Genomic DNA, 25,480 nt, shown 5'->3' with positions numbered 1-25,480 from the left:
CCTGCTTTAGGCATGTGTCTCATCCTCAAGTCCATATAATCTCTAAGAGAAATATCCGCCTGAAACTCTAGTCCACTAGCCTCCCAGTCCCTCCTAAACTGATCCTGTAACTCGATAATTTGCGGTTCGTTTACTGGTTGAACCGGATCTCTGGGTGGGAAAGTGGGTAGAAGAGGTATCAAGATCGCAGTTTGCACTGGGTGTGCAACGTGTCTAAAGTTATCAGCCTCATTCCCATTGTTTCCGTGTCCATTATTACCATTAATGTTATTCTCAGGACCATTGTTGTTGCCTTGGCCTCCACAGTTGTTGTTTCCCCCGTTGTTATTGTTTCCCTCGTTGTTATTGTTTCTGTTGTTAGCATCACCTGGATTAATATTGACACCCATCTGTCTAGCCATGAGCTGCAACGCCATGTCCATTCGCCTATTCTGCTCTTGTTGCATATGCTGCCCCTACTCTAATGTATCCAGTAACTATCTGAATAGTACCTTCCCCTGATCTGGACCAGCATTTTTGCCTCTGCCTAATCCTGTATTCCTGTCATCTCGATCACCCATATTATTGTCCTGATCAAAAAATATCTCCTCTGTGTCTGTATGGTTGGATTCAATGTCCACCTGTACGGATGTACTAGACTGTTTGCTTTGCAAGTCTAAAATCCTATTTTGTCTTGCTCTGGTATCGCGAAAATTATAAGACCCCTGTCGCATGCTCAAACATAAATGCTTAGCTTGTGTTTTTTACTTACTTTTTCCCTCTATCCGGCTGTTCCAAATTCCCTATAAGACCTCCACAGGATGGCAGGACTTATAGCTTTGATACCACTATAATGGGCACCCCTGGATGTCCCAAAAACTAAACCAAATTGCTGAAAGGAATTATGTCAAACAGTTTGCATTCAACTTCTTATTTCTCCGTTTAATGTTTTAAACCCCTTATAACTCTGGAAATCAAACGTTTATTTTTTTACTGTGTTTCATGCATGGAATTGGTATCATACAACATAAGCAAGAAAGAAAATACAATGATATGCAAAGTGGAAATGAACTACTACTAATAAAATGTTATTTTCAGAATTCATAAAACCAAATACATGGCAGATTTATCAACTCACTAATTACTTTAGCAGTATTGACATAATACTCCAGCCCATGCTTTCGAACTTACTACTACAATACTTTGTCCTTCAATCAGTCCACTACCTTCATAATACCATTCCCTCAAAGCGGCATAAGCGTCGGACAAGTAGTGAAGAAGATATGAGCAAAATACAAAATCTGCCTATAGTCGAAAATGCAACTAAACTGCCTGATAATGAAGCCAATAACAAAGAATTCCAAAGGCCAAACCCCAAGGGAATGACATCTAGAATGTTACAAGAGAGGATAGACATCCTCAAATGCCAAGAATGAAGCTGCAACTCACACACCAATTTTCTCTCATATTCAACCTGCCTAATGAAGCCACAAATGCTTCCTTTTATTCTATTTCCAAGGGTCCGCTCAACTCATATGGAAAATGTGGGATAAAAGATGTGTAATATATAAAACATATATTAAAATACCCCTTATGTCTCCCTTGGGTACACATCACCATAAAATAAATATTAAAGTAACACTTTAATATTTTACAATTAAATTAGACGTTACTTTAATAAAACTTTAGGCATTAAAATGTATTAGCAATCAGACTCCGAATAATGCGAGTGATAGCTCATCGAAAAGCTCTCATCGAGGAGTATCGAATCCAATCACCAAAATTGACCTGCACTATGTCTTGTCGACTTACTAAAAATAGTAAGTATGCCTGAAACTGAGTAAATCAACTTCATTTTGGCCCAAACTGGAAATGACTAGGCCAAAACATTCCAGGATCCCATTAAACCCTTCGTTAGCCCTCGGGACCATGTAGAACAAGGCTAACACACACACACTTGGTCAACTGCTAAAATGGGGACATTACAGAGCAAGAGGCAATCCTTGATGATGCAACTACATCTAGACCTTGTAATAAGCCCTCATTCCTGGATAAGCTCAAGGAGTTGAGCAAGTAGCAATTTGGTGTTGTGATGTCTATGCTCATGGTTCATGGTTCATTTTGGTTCTATTTCTGGTTGAGTGGCTCTTGTTCATTTTTGGTTCTATTCCTGCTAGATTTTTTCATTGGTTTGGTTTCTAGTCTTAGTAGCCTAGATTTTTTTTGTTTGGTAGGCTCTCACTTTTTTGACCCTTGTCTCTTTGTCTATTGGAATTGATATTTATTTTTGTTTAAGGGTTGAGGCCCTCTCATGTTTTATCTAATCAAAACTATATTAAGGGATTACTCATTTACTCTGATGTTTTTTTTAGTTGATAATTCTTTGTAAAATTGTTTCTTGTTATTGTGGAAGTATGTTGATTGGTATCAAATGAATAAACATAAGAGAGATAAGTAGATTAAATTCAGAACAATTCCATATTGTAGGTGACTTGTTATTTAAGGATCATTTCTATTCTAGAAACCTCAAACCTTACTTACTATATAGAATAGATGAAACTTAGTAAGAAAACTTTAATCTCTAAGCATATTCAAATTAATTTTAATTAAATTCTAACATGATTAAAAATATTTTGTCTTTCTTTAGAGTGACGTAAAGGGAAATATTATTTCTAATTTTTGTGGTAGATTTATTATAAAAAATTTAAAGGTTTTTTTTTTTTCTCTGAACATTAGGTGCAAGCTTTTCATATTATTAAATTTGATGATGTAATATTTCTACAACATAAGTATTTTCATTTTTTTTTTAAAATTCATATAAATAAAAATATATATCATTTCTAATTGTATATAATATTGCTTTTCTATGACATATGGTTTGTGTCCTAAAGGCTTGAGAAATTTTTTTTGGCTTTAACCCTGTGGTGCTTGAGAATTGATTTGTTCATTATTCTACACTTTATGGTAGGCTTTCCTTTTTTTCTTGTTCTTTGATCAGTAACCAATAGCTATTATGTTTCAAAATACTATACAAATTCAAACCTCCAAGGTCAATGGCACAACTTAGGCACAAATCCTATGAGAAAAAAGTCCCAATAGGATATTGACCTTGGTAAAAATCTCAACAATAGTGTTTCAACTATTTTTCAAAATGTGTTAGCACAAATTTTGAAATCTGGTAAACTAATAAGTAGTTTCTTTTAATTTTTGAGTAAAGGAGGCATGGATTTGTGCCTATATGGAGTCGAAAACATCATGATTCCCGAGATGAAAAATATCTTATCCATTCATATAGTTTTGATACTATCTTTGGAGATAATTGTATCAATGTTGTTCATCCTATTCATCTTTTAGGTGGGTTTATGTGTCTCCAGAATATTTTGACTGATAAGTTAAGATCATATGTAGCTACATATGTGAACTAACTTAATGAGTTAGCAAGTTTTACTCTTCAATACGTGAGAATTTATGAGTATAAAAGAAAATTGGGTGTTCTAATTTGCAATTTTATAGTGAAAGTGATGATGAATATTTTTCTTACATGTTTCATTTAGAGTATGAATTTTATATTTATTATTCTTGTAATCAAATAAAATTTATTTTGATAATGATTTTCCATTTCAAATATCTAATTCCCCATATTGGTCTCTAATTTCATTTTTCATATTGGTGGACTTATTCTGTCAATACATGTATCATGCAAAGTAGACAAATTTTGAGCTCCTATCTTATAGGATTCTCCAGTCAAAATTCCTATTTGAATTCAAATAAAATTTTAAATATTTTATACATGTTGTATTTTTAATTCATTTTTACATGTTTGGGTTTTCATCCTATCCAAAGATGTTAATTTTCAGCACTACAACACTTGACCAAACACACAAGCATCACTAGAAACACTATCTCACCAGTATACAAAATGTAACATTATGAGATCTTTGAAATTGTTTACATAGGCCTTTCTAAACTAGAAAATATAAAATACATCATAAATAATGGCATTTAATGGTAGCTATAGTCACTCAACATCTTGTTGTCATAAAATACTAAAAATAGGTAAATAATTGATAATATTAAAGATCATCTAACCTTCTAATAAAACAAAGTCGATATGACATGTTGTTACTGGATTGGTCTTTCATGTCCTAAAAGAACTTGCATTGCAACTATGTTGTAACCTCATGTGTTGAAGAGAATACATTGTGCAAGTTTTCGAGGGGTGGGGTTGTTTTACCGAAAGGTTTTTCCCCATTGGTATATCTTTGTATTTATGTGTTTTTCTTTTTCTATCTATTTTATGTATTCATCATTGACTAAAATATTATTGTTTACATAATATCGAAATGAAATTGTAAGGATTTAATAGTAATTTGCACAATACTTTCCTTAAGGGATTAGTGTAGGAAGTTGTTTCTGCACCTCATTTTTCATACATGAACAAGGCCAAGGAAGTGGTAAAGGAGAATAATCAATAATTGAACACAAAGGATGTTTTAGAGGAGAGTAAATATTTAGATATACTAGAGAATTTTCTCCAAGATTATATATAATAATGAAGTGGGATATACATCCCTAATTGTCCTTTGAATGTACAACAAAATAAGAATCTAGAGAGAAGTGTGGAAATGGTTTGAGAGGAAAAGAAAGAAGAATAAGATAAAGGATGTCTATAAGATGGTCCAATACCTAATGGAGAGTTGTTAATGTTCACAAAATGATAGAGGTTGCAACCATGAATACCAAAGGTATCCCAATTTTGTTGATGCAAAAGCATCGTATGGTAGTTAGAAATCTTGCATGGTGAAGTGATTGGGCCTTGGAGCCAGAGAAATTGGTTGTTAAAGTATTGGCGTTCAGTCATTATTGCACAATTCTTGGGTGTAGTGTTGGTTGAGCATCTTGGTCACTGAATGAGATTGGTTTATGAAGGATTTTTCAACATCTAAACTATTTCTCATGTTATGCTATGGTGCTTGGCAGTCACTTCAATGCTCTTCATGTGTTGGTTGTTCAACACATATGGAACTCAATAATACTTATGGAAGCTCGGCGATGCTTGTGCATTTTGTTGATGATTGACAATGTGGCTTGCAGGATAGATTTCTTGTGGATTTGGATCAGTTGACTTGGTGCATATAATGTATGTTGCATAAGATCATGATATGGAGAAATCATGGGATTTTATATGGACCTATTGGGGTCCTGGGTATTTGTCTTAGGTGTATTGAATGGAGGTTGTAAGACTTCTAAGGCATTTGGTATTGAATATCTATTATTGGATAACTTATGGCTAAGCATGTATTTAATGTGAGGGTTTACTTAATTTGTGACTTGCTAGGCTAACTTATGGCTTATTTGGGTATAAATAGAGGGGTCTTGTGGAGTCTTGAGTCATTTTAATTCAAGTACCTAAGTGTAGGTTTTGAAAATAAGAAGGTGGCTTGGTGTCTTGTCAACATAAGTTTAGAGTTTTCTTGGATTTTCTACTAGATTTTGGTTCTGGTATAGCTAGAGTCTATAATAGTATCTAGAGGGATCTGGTAGAACTATTACTTTCTTATATATTTGGCCATAATTGGGAATGTCTTACAACTTGACATATTGCATGTAATTAGTTTTTTTATGAATAAAAAACCAACTTAGTATCAGATCTTGAGTATTGTATTGTGTTTCAACTATGTAGTAATTTGTTGGGGGCTAGGATATACCTTTGGTAGATTCTCCTACCTTGCAATGTGTTAGATGGTATGAGATCTTAAGTTTCCTAAGCATGTAGATAGATTACTAGAGTTGGGGAAGTTTTCACCAAGACACAAAGTGATGATTATCAAAATGAAGGTTGGATTTGGTAGATCTTGGAGATTTTTTGCATACGATTTGCAAAAATATTTGAAGATGCCTATGAGAAGATTGGTCGCTAGGGTGATTGAAGACCTATATGAGGCCATGGATGCCAAGATACCATAGAATCTCAAATAGATTTTAGATCTAAGATGGAATTGATGAAGAATGAGATCATGAGGGCTATATCTACTCTACCTCTAAATGTGGGTACTGAAGAAGGTTATGAGGAAATCATTGTTCAAGACTTTGAGGTTACTTGATCAAGTAGTGACGATAGAACTAATCATGTGGAGAGATCTATATAAGACAAAGTTGTTCAACTAGATAAATCTAACACTCAGTTGATGTTAAAGCATAAGATGAATGTTTCTAATTCATCAGGCACTTTGAATCCTAAAAACCTACTTTGAGTTAGAGGATATTGGAGATCCTCTCAGAGTGAGGTTGGCATAGACAAGTCTGAAAGAGAATGCTACTTTATGGTGTAAAGAATCACAAAGCGATAGAGAAGAGGAAGATGAAATGAAGATCAGTTCTTGGAGAGTGATAGTGAAAACATTGAAGCCCAAGTACATACCTACTAATTATAAAATTAACTCGCTTAGCTTGGTGCCAAGGGTGTGTGAGTTGAAGACTTGGAGGATATGTATGTTAAGAACTAGTTTGGGATTTATTTGTTTAATTCCAAACAATTTTCTTTGAGCTACTAAGAATACAATTTTTCATCTAGATTGTCTGATGCAAGAGCATCCTAAAATAGATAGAAATTTTTCATAGTAAAGTGGTAGGAACTTGGAGTTGGAGAACTTGGTCGTAGAAGGACTAGTGCTTGGTCATTATTGGGTAGTGATTACTAAAAAAATTGAAAAGAAAGTAAGATAGATGGGTCATCACAAAGAATATAATTATTTTACCTTCAGAAAAGGCCTTGAATGTATGGCTATAGAATTTAATATGAATAACTCCCTGAAAAAGGGAACCATTTTTTATTACATATTATTTCTAAATGTCCTATAAATAGTGTGGGAACTTTTTGGGGGTATGGAAGTGCTACCAGACTGGATTTTGAGGATACCCTAGTTTTTTTGGTCATTTAGTTAGGATTTGTTAAATAACCTATTTAATGCAGGTGTTTATTTAAATTAATTTAGAAATCTTAGTTTGGAAACAACTTGAGACATAACAGAAATATAGAGGTCTTGGTTGTGAAATTTGAAGGTACTTTCTTTTTAATTTGGATTGATTGGGCCTTGAACAACACTAAATTACTCTATTTAATACAATTGGTCAAAAGGAATTATATGTGATTTTTAAATCTATTATTAAAATTCTAAAAGGGTACACACACACACAGACACACACAGACACACACACACACACACACACACACAGAGGTATATATATACATGTATATATGTGTATATATATATATATGTATATATGTACATGTATATAAATATATACATGTATATATATGTATATATATGTATATATACATGTACATATATACATATATACACATACATACATACATACATGTATATATATATATATGTATGTATGTATGGATGTGTACATATGTATATATGTATGTATATGTATATATATGTATATATACATATATATACATATACATATACATGTGTGTGTGTGAACGCACACGTGCGCCTGTGCGCACATGTGCATGTGCATGTGTGTGTTTCCAAGTGTTTAGGGATAATTTTATGAACAATGTAGAAAATATGGTGTGAAGGACTATAAGGGAAATAACCTAGATTGTGACAACTTTGACTCTTGTTTGTTGTCAATTTAATTGTGGGTACTTGTAAATGCTTAAAAATAGTGTAACGATTTATAATAAAAACTAGGTCTTTGAATAGCCTTGGGATGTTGAGAATAGATTTGATCACTTTTATGTGAAGAAGCCTATTTGGAAAGTTTGTAACATTTGCATGTTGTTTTCCATTGATAAAATATTTTTGCATATTGATTGGGGAAATAAAAATAGCTCTTAATTTCTTTTATTCAAGATAAATCTTGAAGAATGGAAACTCAGAATTGATTAAAATTAGAAATCTTCCCCATTCTATTTGGAACTTGGTTCCACAATTTCTTGAGGCTTTTGGAATAGTCATTAAAATTGATTGATACAATACCCTTATCCCCAATGCTGATATCAAGGTCGTCATTTCAGTCCTCCATGGTGTTGATGCTCCTGATAATATGTTCCTTGATGATGGCTCTTCTCCCACTTTTTGCTCCATAATTTATGTGAGAGGGCTTAATGCCTATTATTTATGTAGAAGGGAAGGGCATAGGGGAAATAATTGCCAACTTCTCACTCGTAGGAAACACCCTTATCCTTCCCTTGTTCCTCCCCACCTCCTCCAAAACTCAAGTATATCATCTCCTCAACCCAAAAAGATTCCATGCAAATATTTGTTGACCCCTAGGTTTCTCTTTGGTCAAAAGACCCTGACAGGATCAAAGCCTCCCTAGATATGTTGAAGGAACAATTTATTAAGATCCCAACTATTCATAAAATACCATATATGCAAGCCTCTCTAGATGTTCTTGCCACCCTGCTAGATGTTCATTCTTTAGACTTTGGTCTTGACACCAATCCTTCTACCACAAATGTTCTCCCTTTAAATGCTCAAAAACTGGCTTGAGATCTCTGAAAGAGAAGGTTAAATTAGTTGGCAAAGGTTCATCCTCATAATTATTGAAGCCCTCCCCTAGTCCAAGATGGATGAGTAAAGAGGAGACCTCTCCTCCATCATCTATCCCTAGGGGTGAAGCTGACGTAGAGAACTTAGAAAGTATAGATTCAACTTTCCCTTTGCCTCCTAGGGTAGACTATTTGAATAATGAGGAAAGGTTCTATGACTACTCTCTCATTTCCATCCTTGCTACTTCTTATTCACCAATTAATAATATTATATATGGGGATCGTCTCACTCTTGTTAGTGGTGAATCCAATGTCACTCGAACTCCCTTAAAGGATGATTTCCAAGAGAGGGAGGTGCAACCTATTATTCATGTCTAAGAGTTGGAGTGGGAGAGGGCTCTAGAAATAATAGTAGTGTAGAGGAGGAAACCTTTTAGTGCTGCAAAATGAAAAGATAAAAGGAGACATAAGAAAATAATTCCCCTTGTAATTGATGAAAATAGAGAATATTTTAGGAGGAAAAGGGGAAGGTCTCCTTAGATGAGTGCTAATAAAAAACCCTTCAAGATGGTCAGAACCAAAATGCCAGATTGCTTCACAGAATTTCAAACACCTATGAATATAGATAAATAATCATTTTCATGGACATGTTAAAACTAGCTTCGTGGAATGTCAGTGGTCTGGCAACCTCAGATCAAAGTTTTATTGTTAAGAGATTCCTAAAGTGGACAAAAAAATATTGATATGATTTTGATTGAAGGGATCAAAGCAGTTGGATTTGCACTTGAAATAGATCTCAAATGCATATGGAAGGATGTTGTTTCTATCTCAACTAATCACGCTAAAGGGAAGGGAGGGGCTGGCACTCTGGTAGGCCCTAAATGTAGGAAGAAAATCAATTACTGTAGGAATTCTTCCTATAATAGAGCCTCATGGGTGAGTTTTAAGAGTGATAACTTTGAATTTAGCATCTGCTCATTTTATGCCCCTAATGACCACTATGAGTAGATTAGGTTATGGAAATGGTTAACCTCTCTATTGAATATCCCATGGATATTAGTAGGAGACTTTAATATGGTGGAGAGGCCTAAAGAAATGTCTAAAGGCCTTTTAAGTTTGATTGGAAAGGTAATGGACAATACTTTTGGGTTATAATGATAAAGAAAATCAATCTCATTGACCCCCTTTCTGATTTGAGACATGATTCCTTGGGCATTTGGTTTACGTATTCCAACTACTAGAGAAGAGACAAGAGGATATACTCTAGACTTGGTAGAGTTTATTTTGACAAGAAATTTTTTAGTTGCACCAAGCCCTAAAGTAAGAACCCTGTCTATGTCCTCCCTTACTCTCTATGATCAACACCCTATTTTAGTTTAATTTTTCAAATTTGGAGCCCCATAGTCTTGTTTCAAAATCCCATACTCATTTTATCTTAATGCCTCATTACTTGAAGACCAAGCTATGCTAGTTGCCACCTAAATCATACAATGGTACAATTCAAGCATTTGTAGGCATGCAAACCCCATATCAAATGGAATCAAATTGTTAACACCTAGTACAAACTATTTTAAACCATGTGGAAAAAATGTCAAGGATGGTAGAGGTTTGGAACTCTCTTTGATCAACTCACTACAAGAGGATGAATCCTCTCTTCAAAGCCATCCTTCCAACCCTTAAATTCTTGATGACGTTACTAAAACTAAGCATGACCTTAGGATACTCTAGACTAAGAAGATTTAGGGAGGTAGAGTTTGTTCCAGGGTTAATTAGTTAAAGATGGGGGATAAAGAGTGAAATTTTTTCTTCAAATATTGAAATTTAAGGAAGAAAAAGACAAAATTGAGTGTGTATGTGAGAATGGTTCTACGTTCACATATCTAAAGAAAATCCTTTGTGCCTTCACCAAATTTTATAAAACATTGTTCTCATTGGAAAATATTGGTGATAATATGGCTAGAGCTAGGAGTAAGATCCAATCTATTAACCCCAAAAAATTGGCTAAGCCAGACTACTCTCAACTAGAAGCACCAATCCCCCTTGTGGAGATCAAAGATGTCTTTTGTACCCTGGACAAAGAGAAAGCACTAGGACCAGATGAGCTTCCTGTGGAGTTCTTTAAGACCAACATAGATTGGATTAATCACACCCTTCAAGAATTATATTTTTTCTCTCTAGAAGATGGCTCTTTGGGTCAAGACATCAATGTAGGGCTCATCGAATTAATTCATAAGGGAGGTTATAAAAGTCTTAACCAAAAAGTGGATACCAATTATTGTTATGAATGTATCTTAAAAAATCCCTACAAAGATCTTGGCTTCTAGGTTAATGCACATCCTCCCTTAAATTATTAATTAGATTTAGACAAGATTTTTCAAAGGAAGATATATTTTATAGAATCTCCTCACTTGCTAGGAAACCATGGACTGGGGCAGATGTTTAGAACAATGTATTGATATGCCACTGATTGACTATGAGAAGGCATATGATAGAATTGAGAGGAACTTCATTTTCTTAATGCTAAGGGCTCTTGGGTTTCCAAATACTTTTATTCACATGGTAGGTACACTCCTAAAGGATGTTAATACTATAGTTGAGGTGAATGGAATTAGAGAAAAACATTTTGCACTCTCAAGATCTATTAGGTCAGGTTGTCCCCTGGCTTTAGCATTATTTTTGATAGCTGTAGAATTCTTGCATTACATTGTTAGAGATAGTTCTCTATCCTTGAAAGTATCAAGTCTCTTTTTACCAAATGGGAATGAAATTTCTAATATTCAATTTGCAGATGACACTACCATTTTGTTTAACCTAGAAAAGAAAAATATGGAGCATCTGATGGATAAATTAGATCTCTTTTTGTTGCTTTAGGGAGAAAAATCCCCATCTCTTGGGATGGGACACCAAACCTCCTCTTTGGTGTAGCAATTTTGGTATCAATTGGGGTGGATCAAATCTTGTTGTTAAGTATCTTGGCATTCCCTTTACCATCTATCAAAACATTAATGATATAAGGATTTGGGTAATAGAGAAAATTAGTGGTAAACTTAGCAAATGGAACACTATGTACTTATCAATAATACAGAGAATCTAGGTCTATTAGAAAATACTTTCTTCATTCTCAATATACTTCTCCTCTGCATGGTTCTTTAATGTTAACCAATGAAACAAATCATTCTAGACTTCCTTTTGTTTGATGGGAAGGGTACATATAAGTATCAATTGGGGTGGACAAGATCTTGTTGTTAAGTATATTGGCATTCCCTTTACCATCTATCCAAACATGAATGATATAATTATTTGGGTCAGAGAGAAAATCAGTGGTAAACTCAGCAAATGGAAAACTATGTACTTATCAATAGTACAGAGAATCTAGGTCTATTAGAAAATCCTTTCTTCATTCTCAATATACTTCTCCTCTGCATGGCTCTTTAATGTTAACCAATGAAAAAAATCATTCTAGACTTCCTTTTGTTTGATGGGAAGGGTACATGTAAAACCCATGCTGTAAGATGGGAGTGGTTTACCAAAAGCAAAGAAGTAGGTGGGTTGGGTTTGAAAGATTTGAGAACCCAAGGCATTGCCCTTACAATTAAATGGATTACAAAAGATACAAAAGGGGATAAACCTTGGAAAATAGCCATCAGACATAACTTAAGCATAGGAGACCTATGTGGAGCTAAAAGCTGGAATAATTGGAATATTGTAGATTTCCTGGCCTTGTCATGTAAAATAGTGGTGGAAGGCTGTAATGTATTTAAATCTCTATGGAAGACTTGGGAAAATGTGAGACCCTTGATTGGTACTATTTAGAGATTATAGACTAGTAATATCTAGTGTGGCTCCAGTTCTATTCGATGGAACTTAAAAAGTAATTCTAAGCCTCAAGCACTGGTGGAAGGATGCTCAATGAAGGAATGGGCTAAGGTTGGTATTAAGATTTCCAATGATATTCTTAGTAATGGGAGTCTAGTGGATTGGCATATGTTAAAAGATGGATCCTCATTACAAGATTCTGATAAGAGAACATTTGGAATGATTAGGAATGCTATTGAATCATCTAGGCCTCGATTTGAATGATGCTCTATTGATTCTTGTTCCATATAGTTGAGGTGGCCTAACTCCTCCCTCTTTTACCTTGTTAAATCTAATTAGATATACTCCAACCTCTCATCTAGCTATGTAATCCTTGACAATCTCAATACCTACTCGAATCTTTCCCTCCCCCATACCAACTAGTAGAAGCTCCTTACCCAGCTTTGAACTAGACCTATTGAACCAAAGCTCATCTATTTTCTTCGTAGATTTCTCCTACATAAGTTGCCCTTCAAAAAACTTGGAGGAGACCCCAAATGTTTTCTCTTCCACTATCAGTTAAAATCTATGCTCCATGTGTTCTTTCATTGCCCATTTTTTTCTAGGATATTTCGTAGTTATTTGGGCTTTCTTTGGGCTATAATATTTTTATTGAAAATATTATATTTGGAAAAATATGTCCTAACAACAAAGAAATTAGTTTGTTCTAGTCTATTTGGAAGTTAAGGAATAATAATGTTTTTTAGGGTAAATATTGAATCCTTACTAAGTATCTAAGCATATTTGTAGCTATTGATATTGTTGTGCAAGTTACTGCTATATTAAGAGCTAAAGGGGTGACAATTTAGGAATTTTATGCAAGAAGGGAAAGGATTGTTGTCTGAGAAAGATCTGCGCTATGGACTTCACTCAATGAAGAAAAACATGGATGCAACTCATCAAATGATTTTAATGTTCCCCTCTCATGGCTCATCAAAAAGATTAGAGAGGAAGGCACTTGGCAAACTGGAAAAACATCTAAAAAGGAAGATCCCTCCCATGTCCTTTATGCCTTCCCCTCTGCATTTTACCACTTTAGACTCTAGTGGGGTAGAGGATATGGATTAACTTATATGTTGATCCATGACTTTGTATTTACTGTGTACTAGCATTATTGTATAAGTTCTCTTCATCTCAGCTGGGTGGCTATGGTTTGCTTTGTTCTTGTGAAGTTCCAATAGGGTTGTTGGCTTCTTTTGTAATGTCTTCATTTACTATGATGATATGGTCCTTGTAAAACTCTTTTAAGGCTTGATATTCAATAGAAATAATATATCAAATGATATTTGTTTAATCAAAAACTCTATTCATTATCTATCATAACTTTTTCATGGCATATATATTATTATTTTAATTTTTATTTAGTATAAGTCTGTATGATATATTTGATTTGTTTATTATAAGATTATTATTTTATTATTGATATTTATGTATAATTATATTTTCCTAATCTGTATTTCACATCTAATTTGTAATTATATTATTATCTTTTTATTTAATTATATATATTAATATTATATTTGTTATTATATATTTGTTTATTAAATTCCGCCTTTTAGATAGTAGACATCATAGAAAACAACCAAAGGAGTAAGTAGCACTAACAATGAGAATATTCTTATGTGTTTTCTAAGTAAACTTAAGAAACATGTGTTTTTAGATCCTACTAGAATGACTTACAAGGTGATAAAATTTAAAACACCAACAAAGATCTTAATGTTTGTCCATTTTAAGATGATCCTACTAAAGATTGTCTCTTTCCATTTGATGACATTGACAATATTCTGTTTCATGATGATACCTTAAAAGAGTTTAAATACGATCCCATAATTAAATGTTATGACAATCTTGTCTCAAACTATTATTCTGAGATTCAAATCACAAATTAATCATTTTTCTTACTCTTATTTATTAAAAATATTGTATTTTCTATTTAATTTTACAAGTACTTGTATCTGAAACTTTAATATTTAATTTATAATATGACCTTGGATTTATCCACACCATATGTTTAATTTTAACTATATCATATCTTATTTTTAGGTCCTCCTAAGACCTTCCAAATAGTTTAACTCTTCTATGTTAAACTACACTATGTTGCAACTTAACAATCATATACGAGGCCTTCTTCTTGACTAAATTTGAAGTCTAATATATTCAAAGCCTCTTCACAATAAAAATGTAGATCTCAAGTCCACTCGAAACCAAGTCTAATATTTTTTGACTTGGTATAGGAGTTGGCATTTTTCTTGTTAGAAATACATTCAACAGACAATAAAATGAAATACAATATACTAACTATACAACAATTTACAAGGACAATAGATTATGAGCTTCTTGTTTGAGAGATCTCAGATTATGTTCTACTGAAATGTAACAAATAATAATAATGAATCTTGACTTCAACCCGTTATCCATAAAAAAGAGGAAAAAAAACAAAGGTTTCATCTCATTGCCATAAAAACAGCAAAGATAAAGACATATATAATTTGCTTGCTAAAATGTTACATTTGCACGGTAAAAGGTACTAGACTGCACACCAATAAAAAATGTGGCAATATGTAATTTTATGGAACGCATTACAACACATTTGCAGATTGTTCCCGGTTCTCCAACAGATTAACTGTCTAAGATATTTTATCAATGGTATACAGAGCTAGTAATGTTTAAACGAAGTTTAACATGTCATAAAATACATAAACAAAATATTAAAGATATATATTATTAATGAGACAAAAGCATAGGTTAGGACGACTTGCCTTACGGAGAATGTATTCATTCCCACAGCGCAAGTAATTCAGATTGCAAAGTTGGTTTAGGTGGAAGGGAAGTGCACAACCATCCACATGTACGAATCTTAGTTTTGGGAACAACTCCGCATCTCTCACCTGCTCAACTGTGACACCATCCAAAAACATAACTCGAAGAGAGCCGCTCATGTGCTCTAGAGTTGTCGCAGGAATTGGAACTGCCGTTTGATCCTTTGCACTCAACCGAAGTCGTTTTATTTCCTTTACTGTCCCCTGACATAGCAAACCCCCAAAACAATATTAGTACTAATAATTTAACCGTGACAAGGGCAAGAAATAACCAAGGTAACAATCTCTACCTTACTTTCCGCTTCCTCGGGGTTATCTCCTTCCGTTGACTTGCTGAATTCGACAAGCGTATTTGTTACCGTTATCTGATTGAATGTATTCTTTTTCACCCACATATTTGCTTCTAGTACTTGAAGCTCATCCTCCCCGACGATAACTGAAACTTCATTCCAATCCCATTTCACAAAAAAATTACAAATATCAAGAAATGCATCCTGAGCAGGAAGTGGAAGATTCTGAAATGCTTTTTTAAAGGCGAAACTAAAAGCTATTTTCAGCTCTTTGGCGATGTCTTCCTCAACTAGTGTTGTCTCGACGTGGAACCTAATATACTCGTCAAGGAGTGAACTTACGTCCTCATTCGGTGACCTCACAAGCAACCTGAGCTTTTTAGGGTGCCTTAATTTCGAACTGAAGAGCCTTCTGAGGTCCTGCGTACTTAGAAGGTTGTCAATGTATATGAAGATGGCCTGCTTTTCTATAGCCTTTCGAAGCAAATCTGCCTGATTTTCTATGTATATTTCATTTTCTTTTAAGCCTCTTAAAAGCTGAGCCCGTAGCTTATCTATATCAGGACGAAATTCTTCACTCTCCGGGACTTCAATTTTCGCGTATTTGAAACCATGCTGAAAGAGACTCCGTTTCAAATGGCGATATATGGCATCGCCCACATTCCTGCTGCATTGACCACCCAGGTTAACAGCTGCCGACCGCTCAGGTCCTTGTAGATGCAGGTCATCTTCCACTTTTAGAATTGTTTTCATATCTGCAAATTCATCATCTACTAAAGCTGTTTTCTTGCTTGCAGGAACAAATTCCTCTGCCTGAACTGCTTATGCAGCATTTGCAGGACAACATGCACTTCCATTATTATGCTATCAAAACAGAGAGATATAACATTTATGATTATAATATTGCTGTCATTGCTACTTTGAAGAATGCTGTGTACCTTTTTCTGCCATTTCGCGCCGTTCCTCGGAACGTAAAATGCATACACGCATTTGGGTCACCAGGTCTTTGCACGCCTCCAATACTAGGTTAGCTTGCTTTCCAATTTCGCTTTTGTATGTTGACAGATTCAGCGCAACCCTGTGTAACGGACGTGAAAATTTAAGCGGAAACGAAAGCTCGCAGTTTTATTAAAGAAAGAAAGCCCTGATTATAATTTTTTTTTCAGTACCGTTAATTCTTATCATAGGACGCATTTATATTGTGCTTCACATGAGCAGCTTTTCGTACGAATCAACTTAAACATGAAATGGTAACATATGATTTCGTTTGTTTATAATCGGTCTGATTCTCGTACTTCTATTGTTTATTATTTATTATCGCTGAGGCTATTCTGATTCTGTGATGATTGTTTTCAAGAAATAATAACTTCATGTGTACGCAGCCATTTGATTGGTTAACTTAGATAAATTTTAGACAGAACAACGTTGGGAATCGATATTAGAAAATCACTATTTCCATTACTGGGAGTCGTATTGAATCAGTTTTATGGTCTAGTATTACTAATTATATGTGCTTTCAATTAAAATGCTATGATATCTCATACGATCAAAACCTGACAGACGCATGACGTTGAATTGAATAATATAGAAATTTCCAAGTAATACCACCAGAGACCATGACTCTTAACTTGACCATGCGCTTGGGCTTTGATTTACCTATCGACCTGTTCTTTAACTGTTCTGTCACAACTCCAAAATGCTTTAGCTTAGACCAAAGGAATCACATACTTTCATGTATGTTGCTCTTGTTCAATGCCATGGATTGTCTGGTGCTCTCTCTCTTCCTAAGTGTTAGATGCAAATTTTCTAATGTTTCCACTCACTTTTTCTAAGTGAAAGCTTCTCAAGTAAAAGCCCTTTGATAGCATATAAAATGGCTGAAAGACTATATATATTTCTTCCTTGCTCACTGGCTGTTACTCAACTATGCCCACTTGGGTGGATAGATTAGGGTCACATGTAAGGTTGTGGATGGACTCTGACTAAACTGAGAAAGAGTGCTCCTTTTTCTCTTCAGGTACCAGGCCAGCAGTGCATAGTAGTATTTAGTCTTTGTTGGATTAGTGGTTGTTGCAGCTGTAATCTTTGTATTCAATGCTGTAGAAGATGAGTGGTTGTGTTAAATCTCTGTATTTAACATTGCTAGATTAGTGTTGTTGTAGTTGTAATCTCTGTATTCCTTGTTATTCAGGATACACTTTTGCTGATTTATAATACAAAACAAGATTTTGTATACAATGTTTTTACTATATTAGGGACATCACTGAATCTTAATATATGTTGGAACTTTATATTTATTGATAAACTAAAGTAGTACATCCATTATCCTATTAATTGTGTTGAGTATCAATTCTAAAATTGATTATCTTTATTGCAATCTTTGAAATATTGTAGCTATGTTGTTCCTAGGAGATTCTATTTATTGTTAAAAAAGAAAGCAAGGTGAAATTGGATAAAATTGGAAAACAATATTTTAGTATTGTGTTGAACTGATTGAGTGATGTCCTCAGTGTTAATGTTTAACTCCTTTATGAGATGGTACTATGTGACAAAAAGGGAAGGTTAGACATGGATTCAAGACGGTTTGATTCTCTCTACCTGCTAGTACTAAAGGATGGATACTTTATGTGTAGTTTATCTTTTCAGTTAATTCTTACATCCCATATGGTTGACATCTATTTCAGAGTGGATTTTTTGGAAAGTTAGAACTTTTCCTATAAATGAAACTTAAATGATCTCTCATTGAAAGGATACATTGATATATCAATGAACTTGCAACAAAATGTGAATTCTCTTTTTACAAGATGTCTATGGCTATATTGAAGTATAATCATTGTGTTTCAATAATGTATAGTGGATCGAATTCTTGTATCCTTTTTTCCCCTAAGATATAACATTATCTATCATTTATTAAGAAGAGAGTGGTAGCACATTAAAAGAATTGTTAATGTTTAAATTATCATGCTATGTAACCATTAAAAAATGTCATTGTAGGATGCCTTGGATAGTTAATAGTAGTAGAAAAGGTATATTGCATTGTTGTATTTTAGTGTTACATAAGTTTGGGAAGAGAATATGCTCTCAAGATGTGGAAATGAATGGAAAACAATGGTGTTGTACTTTGATATGCACCCTATATATCTATTTTTTATGTGGATAATCCAAGATATGATTACATTCTTGGAATATTGCTCAATGGAGAGTGAGTTTCAATGTAGTAGAGAGAAGATATATATTACATGTGTTATACACAATTTAATTACCACTCTTGGTTTTACCAACTTAGACTTCCTTGTTGTCAGATTGGATATCATTCAAGCCAGGAAATATTTTAGGGAAGCTCGATAACTTCATGGTAGGGTGGTAAAGCACTCCTACAATATTCTTTCCCTTGTATTCTTAGATAGGTTTTTGAGCTACTATCAAAAGGGTCAAAAAATGGGTACATCTTGGCATTCTAGTAACAAAATTATGGTTTCTTTTATATTTGAGGATATATGTATACATATCATTTTTGTTAAAGTTAATGATAGTTAATCAAGTAATGTTGATTGGTCAATATTCAAATCACCTTGACTCTCATTGAATTTTTTGCATTTTATGGAGATTGCTGATGTGGCATTGGTTTTACAGGGGCAATCCTTATATAAACTTTTCCTAGTATCTTTGTAGAAATATTGTAGCATAATTGTGTAAGGTTGTGAAACAAAAGCTCTTGGATTTCATGGGTGGCTACATTGTTAATGTTTTAGCAATTGGTTAGCATGGTGATTTGATTATAGAAATTAAGAGGAAATTTACAACTACTATGAATGAATTATTTCTTGTTATGGATCAAACTCAAACTTGTGCTAAACATATTACTCATGTTTGTTGGTATTGTCTCAAGAACTTGAGAGGTCAATGTGAAAATATTGAGATTGAGGTCAAAGAGATTGAAAATTTATATGATATATATATAGTGCTAATGATGGCATGTAGCAAAGAGTAGAGATAGAGCTCCAGGATGAGTTGGTGTCTTAGTAAAGGTAGAGAGAAGACTAAATCATGACCTTTCAAAGTTTTTAGAATATTTTTGAAGTTAAAATGGATCATATTTCAGCATAATTACTAATTAGACATGATCATTTGACAAGTTAATGGAATATAACAAGTTGTGCACTTGCATTGAGGCAGTTGTTGCCAAATGAAAGAATGAACTTCCAATGTCAAGACAAGTACAAAAATATATTTATGGTTAAAAATATTGGTTTACTATACAAATATTTTTTTGTCTTTTTGGCCCTTTTCTATTATGAAAAAGGGGAATTTGAGTTTTTGGTTTACAAAAATAGCAATCAATTGAGGGGGAGTGTTGTTACTCTTATTTGGCAAGACAAGATTCTCTTTAATTTTTTCTTTTCATTTCTATTTCTTGAGTTTTTCTATCAATGTCAAAGTGACAAATTGATAGATTTGGAATGATGATGCTAGAATTTATCTTAAACAATGTCGAAATATCCATACCAACACTTTGGTTGTATCAATTGGTTGTTGACATGAATTAGAGGTTTTGATATACCATGTAGACTAGTAGTATTGATAGTATGGTAAACATTTTTGTTTATATGAAGGAATGATTATATATGTCATACTTCTTGGTCCATTTGGATCCATTTACTCAAATCTAATCATGGTTCACTTATTTGCACATTTACGATGCATTATTGTTGGTTGTGGTTATGAAGTATGCTTTCAGATATAATGAACATTTGATATTGTACAAATCATCATATCATTTTTGGTTAATTAGCAACAAAACATGGTGGTTTATGGGTTCATCACTTAGGTTATACCTGTCATGCTTGTCCCCACACTTTTTCCAGCAAAATGTTTGGTTGCTCTTTGCTTTGGCCCTTGTTCCTATAAGGGACTATTGACATTAAGGTCAATTTGTCTATGAGTGACTTAACACTTAGTCAACATGCTTCTCATTCATCCAGCAATGCTAACGAAGTGTCTTAGTTGCTATTGAATTAAACAAACAGTTTGTAGTTCATGTCGAGCTACACAACATTCACCGAGCATCAGAGAGAGTTTCTAGTATTGCCCAAGCTTAGTAGTGTCTACAGAGCTATCTAATAGAAGTGATGAAGACTCTAGTGTTAACTGAGCTCTATAGTGTTAACCAAACTGTACAATGTGTACCAAGTTCACATCACTAACTCAACAAATCTAGTGTTGATAAATCCATGCAGTGTTAATTAAGTGATTCAACAGCTACTAAGTTTCTCAAAGTTCATCGAGTCACACAGTATTGACCAAGTTTGAGCTGCTTGAGAGCGATCAGTATGGACTGAGCTTCAACTTCAACCGAGTGCCAAAGTTTGTCAAGCATTGATAGTGTTTTCTAAAGATCAAAGCATCATCAAGGTTTTCTTGAGAACCTGAGTTACAATAGTCGGGCTAACTTTGTGAATTATGATGAATTTGGTATTATATCTAACTCTAGAAGGTAATGAATTGGATTGGTATATATGTAATGCATTATATCATATCCAAAGAAGTATGAGCGAAAGAATAAGAAGTGGATGAGTGTGAATTGAAGAAGGCTACAAGAAGCATAAGGGACAATATTGACTTATCTATCAGAGCCAAGTGATTATTTTAATACAAGGGATCTCATTCAAAAAATCAGAGTCGAAGACCAGAGACCAACCACTGATTCATCCTAACAAGTGCATCAGTAAAATCCTTTAATGGGGTAGACTTAATAGTCTTTTCCTAAATCTCCTAACATAGTGCATACATTAGTGTATGTTTGTAAATCCTTTACCAAGGTGGACCTAATAGTTCTTATTGCTCCTAATAGGGTAGATCACTACAAGTGGTCAATTGTAAGCCTTAATAGGTTAACTTTAAACTTTAGTAAGTTCAATCTTGTAGGTTTTACTTTCTAATTGGAAGGTTTTCAAAGGTCACCAGATCTTGTGTCAAAGTGTTCTAAATGTTTAATTACTTTCATTCCTTTGTGCATGCAATTAGATTAGAATAATATATGAAGGGTTAATTGGTGAAATAAGATAAAGTTTTATTGGTTCCTAGTTCACCCCTCCCCTCTTAGTATCCTAGCCTACCTTATTTTTCCAACAATTTTTATTAGAGATTTTGATTCTCACAAAAGAAGTTTAACAGTTTTAGATAAGATCAGAAGCAACAAAGGTATATAGGCTACATAAGGCTATTAAGAATGAAAAGTTGAATCTGGAATTGGCCATTGGACAACTCAAGAGAGAAAATGAGTAACTCTCCCAATCATTGAATAAAAGGAAAGATCTTGTACTACAAATGGATGACAATCTCTACATTGAAATAAAAATTGAATACTTATGTCCAAAAAGAAATTCAAATGAAGCTGATGCAGCAATCAAAGACCTATTGGAGAAGAAATCCAATCTTCAAAAAGAATTCAAAAAGTTGAAAAGAGAATAATAAATACAATTAGTTGTAATGTGTAAGGCCATGGAATAGAAGGGAAAAGCCAAAGAAGAGATAGAAGAAAAAGATAATGAAATAAAATACTACCCCTTCAATGAGAAAAAATTATTAATCAACTCAATAATGCAAATCAAGAGCTTATCAATCTAAGGATAGAGAATGAAAGACTACAAAATGATCTTCGCATTGAAAAGGAAACTAATGAAACAATGATAAAATCTCAGGAAACCATAAATCAATTAAATGATCAAAATTAGTATAGACACAAAGACAAGGATGGGGTTAGGATATATAGAAGAAGGAAAATCATCTCAGTAAGGAGCTCAAAAGAAAAAAGGTCCTACTTATAATCATTGTGGTAAGTTAGATCATACGTAAAGAAAATGTTGGAGAAATGGTAAAGCCAAATTTAGTGGAAAGTGTTATAGTTGCAAAAAACATGGACATAAAGCAAGTGAATGCACAAAGAAACCTAAGTTTGAAGGAAATTGTAACAAATGCAAGAAACAAGGACACAAATCTTCAAAGTGAAAAAACAAGAAGTGGAACCCAACAAAATAAATTGTGAAATCAATATTTGGATGCAATGACAACACATGGTGTAGATGTCAATACTATGGTGAGTTTGGATAAATTGGAGAAAATTGTGTGAAACATTAAATGAGGAAAAGAGATACCACAAAAGAATGTTTTATTTGTACAAAAAATTAGACATCTTGCAAAGAACTATATGAACAAAGGAAGAATTGAAGATGGAAAGAAAGTTAAAGTTGACAATATCAAAAAACAAATGAGGCAGCAATGGGTAATGAAATATCTAGAGAATGCAAACCAAAGTCATGAAATTGTCGACACACAAGTCACTAAGTTGGGTGATGTAACCATTTCATCTTAGTTCCCTATGGAGACCATTGGAACTATGATTTAGAAAAAGTCATCTACCATTGGTTCAAGATTGAAAGTAGAAAGATCCATATCAGCATTGAAGATGCACAAGGATCATTGAGTGATAAGAGAAGTTCAAGACCTTACCGAGCATGGTCAGGTTACATATCATTTCATAATGTAGATGTTGAATTGGTGACTCCACTGAGTACCAAGGTCAGATTGAATGGTGGTAATGTTATTGATTTTTGAAGTTCTTTGAGTTGGTAGTTCCTACTAAATCAAGAGACCTCACTGAGTTGAAGGTGTCTTCCAAGCATTAAAGACCAAATTGAGTGGAGGATAGTTTGCTATTAAGTGAGTATACATATGAAGCATTACTGGTGATTGAAGAGAGGAAATTTGTTAAAAGGAAGAAATCAAATGCATTATCTCACTGCAAATTTGTAGAGCACAAAGTGAAGAGAGAATTCAGAGTTTCCAAGTGATTTGAGAAATTTTTGTTGAAGATTTTTCTATTTTTGAAACCCTACCAAGCAATGGCATCTTCGAGCAGAAAAGTGAAGAAAGGATTAAAAATGTTGGTTCAAGGAGTGGATTGCAAGGCTCCTACATTCAAGCCGAGTCCAAAAATTATGGAAGCATTAGACCCCACTAGAGCACAATCATAATTTCCACCGAAGGTACTTCTTGTCCACAATATTCATTTGTTCTATCATTGTTCTATCTAAGAACTTTGAACATTGGAAATTAATGAAGTCTTCAATAAGTTATGTGTGGATTAAATTCTCAAACCTAAGCATAATCATTTGGAAATAAAGGGCTTAACACATATTCTACATATGTGAAGGAATTTTAAGTCAGGTGGATCAGATTTATTCTGAGTCAAGTACATAGTGGATAGATATGGTTAGATCACCCTATCTTCATAAAAAAGAACGTGATACACAAAATCATAGGATTTTCCATGTTCAATAAAGCTAAGACCACTAAAAACCTAGGTTGAGCAGAAATGGAAAAGTGTACTCTTGCTAAGTGAGATGAATGAGGCATGAAGCTAAGTGGTGTGACAAACATGGAAATTAGGTTTGGAATCCATGTTATTTCTCACAAGATATATACCTCAAGTTTGGTGAACAACGTGTCATCTGAAGCTATTGATCTAGCATACAAGATGGTGAAGAATAACTTGTCTTTTGACCTTGCCAAGATGTTGCTAATACAATTCAACAAGAATACAGAAAGCATCAGAGTGTCAAAGAGAAACTCGTTTAAGTTCAATTCACTTTTGTCATTTCTATTTTTACTTGTTTGAAATTTTTTCCCTTCTAATAGATCTATAGTATGGATAAAGGATGTTCCAGTATTATACCAAATTAAGGAATACATAGCAAAAATGGGTGAAAATTTTAGCAGCATTACACATAATTACTTTGGGTCATTCAAAGAAAAGATGGAAAGTAGATTTAGGATACCTAGGAAGCTTGTCGAAGGCTATGAGAAAGATATTTTTTCAATGGTTGACTATGAAAAATTTTATATTCAAGAAGTTAGACCTAGAGTGGCATGGGTTAAGCCTCTAGAATATGAGGTTAACATTGATGACACTAAGATATTATTAAAGATTTACTGAATGAGCTTGTGTATCTTAAACCCACTTATTTTATAACATATGATGAGGCTAAGGCGAGAATTGAGCTTGAGATAAAGCTATCTAAAGCAATAAGAAGAGGAAGGAAGAGGATAGAGAAAATAATAAAGAATACAAAGTCATCAAGCTCTCCTCTAATGCTTACCAAGGGTAAAGGAGATGATGTAGAAAATGAAGATGAAGAGGATGAAGCAGAGGAAACTAAATCTCAAAAAGAGGATCATCCTAAGAGGAAGGGGAATGTTAATATAAACAAGCCTACTAAGTCCTCCCCTGTAGTTTTAGAAGAAGATAAGCCAAGTCTAGAAAGAAGTTGAAGTTGGGTGAAGATGAAGTAGAACATATAATCTTTAAAAGGTTTGCACCTACACTTCAATAAAAATTAAAGAATATGGAAGGAGTAAGCATGACATATTTTAAGTCTCTTAAGTATGAGACTAGAAGTGGTGAAGAGAAAAACCAGATTGAGGGTACACTTATGGAAAAATTGGGCAAGTGAAAATACTCACCTTATGAGCTTTCACAACAAATTTCTGATAAACATTTTAAATTAGTTAATCCTAGATGGGATAGTGCAATGAATACTTCTAAGGACATCTGTGAATAAAATTTGAGATGTCATATGCGGAGTCTTAGTGGAAAGGAGGTGAAGGAATCCTTGAAGTAGAATGAGAAGAAACTCAGTCTCAAATTCAACACATGTTTGATACTTCTTAAAGATATTAAATCTTTGGTGTAGTATACTACTACCACATGGAAGACCATCTACAGGTTGCACAAACCTCGTGACTTTGTGGTGCATGTTGGTGAAAAGGATGGTGAAGATGAGGATGCATAAGAAGACGTAGAAATAAAGGATCATGAGATTGATTATGTTGATCTTTATGATGAGGAAAGATAGGAAGCCACTTAGGAAAGACTTCTAGAATTATAGAGGATTGAAGAAACTAATGTAGAGAAGATTGCAACATTATTTTTGACTTCATTTCCTCATTCTTTGAGCAAAGCC

General features: G+C 33.8%; 1 protein-coding gene across 1 annotated transcript in view; it reads right to left on the bottom strand.

The window, feature by feature from the left end:
- LOC149546363 (uncharacterized) overlaps positions 1-25,480 on the bottom strand; it is a 160,221-nt gene that overhangs the window by 18,014 nt on the left and 116,727 nt on the right. The window contains exons 4-6 of the mRNA XM_089793963.1: positions 16,397-16,536; positions 15,459-16,276; positions 15,109-15,372 (exon numbers count right to left, since the gene is read on the bottom strand). Of these exons, the coding sequence (XP_089650089.1) occupies positions 15,109-15,372; positions 15,459-16,276; positions 16,397-16,536 (1,222 nt within the window). The remainder of the gene's footprint in view (positions 1-15,108; positions 15,373-15,458; positions 16,277-16,396; positions 16,537-25,480) is intronic.

This window comes from Cupressus sempervirens, chromosome 7 (genome assembly GCF_028749045.1).
Source record: "Cupressus sempervirens isolate cs-2001-9-10 chromosome 7, ASM2874904v1, whole genome shotgun sequence".
In the NCBI taxonomy this organism is placed as follows: Eukaryota; Viridiplantae; Streptophyta; class Pinopsida; order Cupressales; family Cupressaceae; genus Cupressus; species Cupressus sempervirens.
Note: the sequence above shows the minus strand (reverse complement) of the source record. Positions and strands in the feature narration are given on the sequence as shown.